At 37.5% G+C, this 10316-nt stretch overlaps 1 protein-coding gene across 1 annotated transcript; it reads left to right on the top strand.

Annotated features, from left to right (window-relative positions):
* Nucleotides 1-2969: 2969 nt before the first annotated feature.
* Nucleotides 2970-9916, top strand: LOC119779347 (nicotinate-nucleotide pyrophosphorylase [carboxylating]-like). Its single transcript, XM_038278964.1, has 5 exons — nt 2970-3072; nt 3536-3797; nt 6541-6851; nt 9108-9239; nt 9325-9916. Exons 2-5 carry the CDS (start codon nt 3545-3547, stop codon nt 9547-9549), a joined length of 921 nt encoding a protein of 306 aa, XP_038134892.1. The 5' UTR covers nt 2970-3072; nt 3536-3544; the 3' UTR covers nt 9550-9916.
* Nucleotides 9917-10316: the final 400 nt, after the last annotated feature.

The following is a 10316-nucleotide window of genomic DNA, read 5'->3' as shown; positions in this document are numbered from 1 at the left end:
CACCACAAGTGTTCATTTCAGCTATTTCAGCAGTTGATTTAAGTTATCTGATTGAATAATTACATTTTAGTAATACAAGACATTTTAAATCTATTAATCTAGACACAACTACGGTTGCTAACTCCCTGAAAAAAGGGGCACCTCATGTGTTTGCCAGCTGATCCAATTGCCTTTACCCCTCCTGGCGTGGTGATTTTTTTTAGCCCCCTTTTGGGTGTGAAATTATCTTTTTAACTACTTGACTCAAATCTATATTGAATTAGATGCATATTTGTGAGTGACATGAACACTTGGAAAATAAACTTTGCTGAATAACATAAGCATCTTAAACATAAGCCTGTCCTGCTTAACTTCAAACTGTAAAAATAAATATTAAACAATAAATAAATAGTGCACCTTTTTCGTGCAACAGCAAACTCGTGCAAACGTGTAAACATATTTGTGCCTTAAATGCAACGGCTGTAGGCTACAGTTGTAAAACAGAAAAAAAAATAATTAGCTCAATGCCACATTATGTGGCGATAGGCTACTTTTCCACTTGTATTTCCTCTGAGCTCTTGCAGCAGTGAGTATTTGTTTGTCTTTGAGTGCTGCACAGTAAAACTCTGCACAAGACAGTTCATAATTGAGGCTGACAATAAGCTCAGCTTTAATAAATTCAGTGGAACATTTGTTCTGCACATCAGTCCATTTGTTCTCCATTCAGGAGAAAATCATCTCCAAAAAACCAGTGGAAGATGGGATGCTGAGGACAAAGGATACAGCAGCTTGGATGTTGACAAGGTTCCTTTGGACTGCAAGGATCCTTTTTCCTGAGCGAGGTGCTCCAGAAGACTGTTTGCAGTTACAAATTCTTCATACAGATCATTCATGGACATGCTCAGACTGCTCTGTTGTCTCCCGCAGTCTTCTCTGTGAGCAACACTTGGCTCAGCCAATGGGATGAGGGTACTCTGGATCGTTACATATATGTTGTCAGCTCATTGGTTACAACTCAGGACAGGGCCTGGGAACAATTTTACCCTAAGTTTTGTATCTAACGTGCCCTTGTTCTTCATTTTCCATTAGCTTTTTACTGACTATTTTTTTAATTTCACAGTAATACCGGACAAAGTGAGTTCTTTTTCCACTAAATACGGGACGGGTTCTTCTATTTCTAAATACAGAACAATTCCTTTTTTCAAAGGACGGTTAACAACTCTAGACACAACCATTACAGCATTGTTAACTCCTCTGTGCTGTTGACCAGTTCGTTACACACACTGTGGGATGGCATCCCATTCTTTGACCAGTATTGGTCCTCATTGGCCAATTTTAGTTAGAAATTGGCCAATTAGGATGTATGTCCAAACTGAATCCATTAATGTTCGATAGTATTGCAATCAGGACTGTAGGGAAGCCATTCCAACCTTTCCATTAATCCATTCCATATTGCTTTTAGTGTTGGGGGTGTTGGCCTTGTGGTTAGGGCAGTGGGCTTGTGCTCTGAGAAGGTTGCAAGTACCAGGTTCAATCCCCACAGCCTCCATTCTGGGTCCCTGACCAAGACCTTTAACCCCACACTGCTCCCCTGGCACCACAGAATGACAGCCCACTGCTCCAAAAGGAGATGGGTTAAATGAAGAGAGTGAATTTACCCATTGTGGGACAATAAAGGGATTTACACACACATCTTGTAGATATGGAATTGCCGCCTGTTGCTAAAATAAATGATAAAGCTGCAGAGAGAGATGTAGTCTAGAGGGGAGAATCTGTTGAAATGATTTTGAACTGGTGTCATGTTATTCCACCAAAAACCAGAAGGTTCCTGGGAGCACATTGGAGTTTTCGCTAAGGACCCACAATAGCTTGTTTTTTTTTTCAGTGTAAACTGATGAGAGAGTGAAAGTGGTCAGAGTCTGATTCTTTAGCTGAACCAAAAATCTACTGCAAGACATGGAACTTATCACATCACTAGTATGCTTGAGCTATTTTGCAAAGAAGAATGAGAAGAAAGGGGAAAGTCTCCATTGTAACAAGCTGATAGAGACATTCAGAGCTGCTACATTAAATACGTAGCAGCTCTAATCATAACAAAAAGTAGTTCTACAGATAGTTCTACAGCTTTGGTCACTCAAGACTTTCTTCATCATCAAATCAAAATTTGTGTCAGAATACCGGTATTATAACTTCACCCAATAAAAACGCAAAACTGTTGCCATTTTTTTTCTTCCAAGAAGCCAGACTCAGAGTGAGTCACATTTGTCATTACCTTTGACTTTGTTTCCTTTTCTGTACCATAGAAAGTAGTCCTGACCTTGTGCTTTTGTATTCCTTTATGTCTGCTTCCTGTTCTTACAGCAGGCCAGGGCAGATGGTCACCCGCCCATCCTGAGTCGGGATCTGCTGGGGGTCTCTGTTAGACCAGGGGTATACTCTGCTCTTGAAGGAGACTCCTCTGTTACTCACTGGTTTGTGTTAGTTTATAATAGGTTGTTGAATTAAAGCATATATCAAGGCTTTTAAGTTTAAAATCTGATTCCGATGAAAAATAAAGTTAATTTGACTTACTGTATTAATTTCCTTCTTACCTTCCCATTATTGCATATTGTATTTGGTGTTAATTATCATTACAACTAATAGACCTTCCTGAAATTAAACTGAAATAAATTGGGTAGTGGTTTTTTCAGGTTGTCATCATATAAATACTTATGTGTTGGGCTACTTTTAGCTGAAGCGCAGACATCATTTGTTTGTTTTCTCCAGTAAGATTATTTGTTAAAGATTTTAGATTACATTTTCCTTTAGATTATGCAAACTAGATCCAACCATACAAACTTAATGGGCTACTATAATCTTTTGGCTTAATTGCTCATAATGAAAATGAACTTTTAGTGCATGAAAACTGGATTTAGAGGCAATTAATCAATACAAAAACAATCAATGTTAATCCTATGGTGTGATCTCTGAGTGTTTCTGTACACATTCCAACATGGACATAGGGTCAAATTCCATGCTACATTTTTCCTATGTGTGCTCAGTTGTGTCTCTCTGCAGTCCGGGATCAACAGAGACAGAAAGCCACTGACGCAAGTAAGTATGCATTTCATTTGCATTTATTTTGCTATTAGAATATCACAATACTCTATTGTCGACCAGGTTGGAGTTTAGTAGATTATTACGCAGCACTAAAGGAAGCAGATGTTTAAACATGTTGCTTTGTGTTTTAAACTGAGCATGGAAAAGTTCCCTTTACACACAGCAGGGCGATGAGTTAAGATCTAAACAGACCTTGTGAGACTTGTGTCAGCAATTACCCATGTGATATTACGCCTTCTCGTCCCACCTTCTTGTGCAATGCAGTGTTCTTGCAGTTACTGCTTTGAAAACAGGAATACAACTTGAAGTCAGTTTCCAAACTTGAAAAATGTGTCTTCATTTTAAAATCAGAGCGAGATGAGCATACTTCTTTCTGATTTTACATTACACAACCAAATATTGCTTTATATTTCCACGAAGATTTTAAAATATTACAAAATACCTTATTTATGTGAAGGTCTGAAGCATGTTTGGGACAAAACCAGTGGCGGTCCATTCGATCCCACCTTACACCCTGATCCGTCTTGCACAAGAGTGGCTGGCAGAAGACACCCCAAACTTTGACCCGGCAGGAGTTTGCGTTGGATCAGAGGATGTGGAGGCTAAGTTGTTGTGTAAAACTCCACACACTGTGCTGGCAGGGAGCCCTTTCTTCACAGCGGTGTTTACTGAGGTGGGCTGCACCGTGGACTGGATTTACCAGGAAGGAGAACAGATTGGTAAGCATCCTAATCTTAAATACCTGCTCATACTTCTCTTTGCTGATGTCCTTCAGTCCAGCCTTATTTCTCCCAATAATGTCCTAAACATTATACATAGATATCAAACATCACAAGACTCAGATCAAATAAAAAAAGGAACTAAATTACAAAAAATATTTATTCACCTTAAAAACAAGAAAATATGACATCATGCTCACTTAAGCAAAAAAAAAAAAACATCTAGCAGTTCATAGTGAATTATATTTTTTCCAAAAATATTAGTTTTTTTTAAGTATATTTCTTTATGTTTTTAAAAAGCTGTGAAAAAAATTCTTATGACAGTAATTTTAATGTCAGACCTCCTTTGTTAGATTGGCCTAGTTAAAGTCTGACTAAAGCATTATTCTAAACAGGCTTTCTGTGTGGATGAATCGATGCACAGCTGTAAAGTATAAGGGGTCATCATTTCTCCACAGTAATGTGAAAGACAAAAACATTGTGGCAGCTTTTCCTGCAGAGGCTGGCAGAACCAGTTATAGATTTAACAGCCCCGAATATTTCAGATAGCCTGAGGAAATCTAATGTTTTCCTTGAAGAGAAATTTTTTTTGCAGCACAGTTCTGTACTTAAATGACTGTCTTAAAAATGCAGGAGCACAATGCTTTTAACTAGTTTGTCTATGTTACTGTTCTCTCTGAAAAGTATTTAATTGTCGGTGGATTTGATGTGGCTATGTGCTAAAGGTTAAGATTGCTCACAGTTTGATCCAGGTGTGCAGAGACAGTAATAGAGTCAGTGTGTACATCTGCTCAGAAGCATAAGGATTGCAAGTGGAGCAACAAACTCCTGACATAGGTGCGGCAGAAAGGGGATGCAGTGGTTTTATTACTAAAGCCATCCAGTCAAACCAGTCATAATCAACCATCAATCCTAAAATGCTTTTAGAGCCACAGCTGTTCAAAGTTATCCTATTTTTACACAGACTGTCTCAGTAGAACTTAGTGTTATTACTTATTTGCAAGGTAAATGCAAACAAATGAACTGCAGAGAAGTGGAAAACACTGAACAATGGAACAAGTGCTGCTGGCTGCTTATGCTATATTTGTTTATTTATAAAGTTGAAACCTGGATCTAAAAAATGACATCAAACTCAAATCAAGCATCTCCCAGATCCAATGACTGGATCACCTACTGTGAGCAATACAAGGGAAAAGCAGTCTTTCTCTCTGCATGTTGTGCTTTCAAACCCCACAGCAACATGTTAGCTTACTGAGGAATGCAAGCATGTTTTAAAAGATGGTACTCATTAGTTATACAAATAAACAGTTTTTTTTTTTACTCAGGTGACCCTGACCTTATAAGGATAAGGACAAGCTCACGAGTTTTTGTCAAATATTGGGGTTCATCCATCCATCCATCCATCCATCCGTCCATCCATCCATCCATCCATCCATCCATCCATCCATCCATCCATCCATCCATCCATCCATCCATCCATCCATCCATCCATCCATCCATCCATCCATCCATCCATCCATCCATCCTCCGCTTATCCGGGGTCGGGTCGCAGGGGTAGCTTCAGTTGGGAGGCCCAGATTTCCCTCTCCCCAGCCACCTGGGCCAGCTCCTCCAGGGGAATCCCAGTCCCTCTAGCGTGTCCTCTATCTTCCTCTGGGTGTCCTTTCATTTGGGGTTATAATTAGTATTACTTAAAAATGTATATGATAAATCTTCTCAGAGTTTAATATGTATCTAAGATAGTTTCATAAAGCTTCAAAAGAGCTTATCCTGGACTAAATAATTAAATGCCTGTTATTGATAGGTCTTAAAATGAAACTATTAATACTCAATAATAATAATACTAGAAAAAATAAATAAATGAAAAATATTATAAGAAGGGGGATTGTGTTTTTTTTTTTTTGGAAGCATACACGGCCTAATTAATAGAGTCTATTAACCTAAAACAATATGCATGGTATGATTGTTACATGTCAGGTACGCTGGTCATTGACCTGGACCAAGGCACCTTACAGTAGAACTGCAGTCAGTCCCTGGACTGGCATGGCTATCACTGCCCTTACATAGTTAGGGACAAATTTCCCACTGGGATCAGCTTCATAGTCATGGTAGGACACTTCTTTGATTTTATTATTATTTTGCTCAGGCTACTTGTAAGTTCACAGCCTGCCAAATGTTGAAAGGGCAATAATATTGCCATTACTGTTACCAAATAGTAGAAATTTTAATTATTTAGCAATAAAATGTCACAGGGGATTGTTTGGGGGGGATGCTCATTTAAGAAGGGGGATGATTTTAAGATTTTTTTAAGGAGGCTGATGCCATCCCCTCTCATCCCCCCTCAACTTGATTACTGTTTATATATATATATATATATATATATATATATATATATATATATATATATATATATATATATATATATATATATATATATATATATATATATATATATATATATATATATATATATATATATATATATATATATATATATATATATATATATATATATCTTTTTTAATAATAGTTAATATAGGATGTCCAGGTAACACTTATTATAAATTACTAATGCAAGTATTACAACATTTCTCCCTCAAATAGAAGAATTTTTATAAAAAAAATAACAGTATCTTTATATGCCATGATGCAGAAATAGAATAAATTAGCTCCATATTGATATAGCATTAATATAATGAAACATATAGCATCTCCATTTCTCAATTTTGTGCAATATCTACAGGCCCAGATGCTGTCACCCTCACTGCTGTTGTGAGAGGCCCGGCTAGATGCCTGCTCCTTGGGGAGCGCCCTGCTCTCAACTGCCTGAGTCGTGCTTCAGGGATTGCTACCCGCTGCTCTCAGCTCAGGTCGACAGCAAAGTCTGCAGGCTGGCATGGAGAGGTGGCTGGCACCCGTAAGACCACGCCAGGCTTTAGGCTGGTGGAGAAGTATGCCATGCTGGTGGGTGGCGTATCCATGCACAGACAGGACCTGAGTGGCATGGTGATGCTGAAGGATAACCACATCTGGGCATCAGGAAGCATCACAGAGGTGGGCAGTTTCTCTAAATAGTCAGCTGCAATTGTTCTAAATGAAATAACAAGGACAAGAACTGGTGAAAATATACAACTTGGATTCTAGTCAGCTACAAACCGCAAACTGCATGTTTTTATTTGCTTCTATGGCAACAAAGCAAAAGATATACAACCGCTGTGGTGAAAACGCTGATGAGATAAGAGAGTTTTAGATATGTTCACCGTAAACACGATGAGTAGAATGTGGCCGTGTCCTTTGGAAGAAAAAAAGGCCCAAATCTTCACACCTCTATCACCATGCTTAACAGTTGGTATGCAGGGGTGTCAAAGTCGTTCCAGAAAGGGCCGTGTGGCTGCTGGTTTTCTTTCCACCCAAGCAGTAGCACACCAGATTCCATTCATCCCATCAATTCATCAGGTTAAGACTAGACTCACCTTGATGAGATAAATGGAGTCTGGTGTGCTACTGCTTGGGTGGAAAGAAAACCAGCAGCCACACGGCCCTTTCTGGAACGACTTTGACACCTGTGGTATAGGGTGTCTGCCCTTTGACCATGCTTGGTTTAAGATTGTGCATTGGTTTCATATCTCCAAATTACATTGTAGTTGATGCTGTGTGGTTTTAATCTTTTAACTGAAGAGGTGTTTTTTTTGTGTGTTTTTTTCAGGTCATTCAGAATTGGCTTACTCACCTTATTTGTTGTCAAATGTCACTCAAATGTCACTTTTTGCAATGGATGAATGTAGAATGACTAAATTTCAATTGTTTGTTTGAAAATAACTCTGTAATCCCCCCTTAAAGAATCAGCCTGATATTGTTTTAGCTGTGACTGTCCTTGCTTTCACAAGCAGCTTTTTTTCCCCATATTACCGAATACTGAATTTAATTTTGTCTTTGAAAGACATAAAAAAAAGTAATTAGATAAGTTATTTCAACCTCACTTGCTCATAGAATATATTGTCTGTGCAATTTATTTGTTTTATTGCATGTTTATTTTCATCTTCTTACTTTGATCTTTCAGTGTAATTTTGAATAAACAAAATTAAGTATGTCTTTTCTCTTGAAATCAACAGTTACCATAGGTAAAGGTTGTTAAACTACTTAAAGCTCTGTTGATTATGAAATGCATAAACAGTGAGAGGTAGGATCTATACTTGCTGGGAAGTACACTACTTTGGATTTTAGCATTGGTTTGGAAGCATTTCACTGTTGGTTTACCTTGATTATTTTTTTAAAGCAATATCTTTATATAATTTTTTTCTTAGCCCTGGTTTTAGTGTCAGTAATTTCTGATTTATGTCTTCAGTACAGCGTGCATATATGTAAGTTTAAAAAAGCAAAACATTGAATTTTAGACAGATTCTGACAGCTTTACCGTCTACTCTATGGGTCTCTATCTTTCACAATTCAGAGTCGCTGCCCTAATTTTGCCAAAATAATTTATTTAGAGCTGCAAAAACAATCTGAATTCTTAGAAAATAAATACCTATGCGATTCAGTAAGATTTATGCATTAAATTTATAGAATTATAATTTGTTAGAAAGATGTTGTTATCTTAAGAAAGCATTCTTTGATGTTGTACATGTAGAAAGCAGTAACCAACATTGTTGTCAGCCACTCATAAAAATGCAGAACAAAATAATGTTGAATGTCATTTTGGAAAATGGATGCAGATGTATAAAAAAATAATAAAAAAATAGAGAACTTTGCTTAAACTAATCTTATCCCATTTCATTCAATTAGAAAGGCTTGCTAAGGTCCACAAGTTCAGGTTCTGGAGCCATGACAGATTTTCCATAACTGAAACAGAAGGATTTTTATTTTTGTCATTTGATGTTTTTAGTATGTACTTGTAACTGTATTCTGCTGTTAAAAAGGCACCTTTAATATTTCAAAGTGGCATCCATGCATGACCAAAGTTGATTTGTTGTGAAGGTAAAGATGATTTAATCTACGCTTGGTCTTCAAGCACAGTCTTGCCTCCTACAAAAGCAATACTTTGTTTCTTTACTACTGAAAAAAGCTTTGAGACCTTTTGGTCACAATTAGGTAAAAGTAATGTTCCTTCTCACATCTGTTTATATCTTTTTCAATACAGCAAGAGCCTGTAGTTTGTGTCATGCACCAAACACATGACACATGATGTTCTCTTTCTGCACATTGCAAAGCTGCGGAAATACTAGCAACCAGCTGACTGACAGATGCTCTGAGTTCAGGTGACCTTTTGATACTTCTGCAAACACAAACTTAAAATCCTTTTTTGTCTCTCAGGCTGTGAAAGTGGCCCGCTCAGTCTGTGGCTTCAGCAGTAAGATTGAGGTGGAGTGTGGCTCCATTACAGAGGGCAGAGAGGCAGCGGAAGCCGGAGCAGACATCGTCATGTTAGACAACTTTCAGCCACAGGTAGATCATTTCAAATCACCAAAGGCCAGGAAATAAAACAATTTCTGAAACTAAAACTTGTCCAACACCCCCTTCTTCTTTGTAGGAAGTTCATGTTGCAGCTCGAGAACTAAAGAAGGATTTCCCAGCTCTTCAGATAGAAGCCAGTGGAGGCGTCACTCAAGAAAACTTAGCTTTGTATTTCTCCTCACATGTAGACATTATTTCTCTGGGTTGCATCACTCAGGGATGCCCAGTTGCAGATTTTTCTCTAAAGGTGCAGAAGCCAGGGAACTGCAATGTGTGCAAACAGGTGATTAAATTGGACTGATCTTTGTTAAGAATGTACTTGTTATATACATTCATAAAACTTGGAGTTTCCCTTTTTTGTTACATCTGAAAACTTATTCTTTGTCACCAACCTCTGTATTTGTTAAGTGGAAGGAGGATGATAGCTTCAGTGCAAAAAAAAAAAAGAAAAATATAAATTTTCAACCAAATGCAGGCATCTATATTGCCTTTATTCTCATCAAATAGAGTCAACTAGTAAACTGGTATAGAACTGCCTCAATAAACCATTACCCCCCTCAGCGCCGAAGGCAATTTTTTTGAAAACTAGATGCTAAATGTTTCAAAGGACATAGATACTTTTGTAGGTTAATTTCTGCTTTATTGTATCCTGTTTGTAATTTCAAAAATAAGTTTAAAAAAAACTGGGTGGCGTAGGTTATACTCAATGCTGGCAAAACAGCTAAAAACAAAACACCAGAGTACACCCTAAAAGAGGAAGTATACAAGTTTAAATTTAAGCAGTTAACTGAGACTGGCCCAAGCAAAATGACATTTTCTAAACAAAGAAGGGTTGTAACTGAACGATGGCTCTTAACTTCCCATGTGCATCACAGACCCATTAAAAATTGCATTTATGTACAGCAAGTCACGTCTTGTTTTTGATTAGCTCAGAATAATAAGCTAAAATTATGCATTTTATTTTCTAAATTTAGCTTGGACAAAATATTGGAAAGCTATCTAGAGATAACTGATAAGGAGTCTGAGGGAAGGCTGTTGGCCAAATTAATCTGTGTATCCTTTTAGAAA

Source organism: Cyprinodon tularosa, unplaced genomic scaffold (assembly GCF_016077235.1).
Source record: "Cyprinodon tularosa strain WSP-4 unplaced genomic scaffold, ASM1607723v1 ctg146, whole genome shotgun sequence".
In the NCBI taxonomy this organism is placed as follows: domain Eukaryota; kingdom Metazoa; phylum Chordata; class Actinopteri; order Cyprinodontiformes; family Cyprinodontidae; genus Cyprinodon; species Cyprinodon tularosa.
This window is presented reverse-complemented; position numbering and strand designations above follow the sequence as displayed.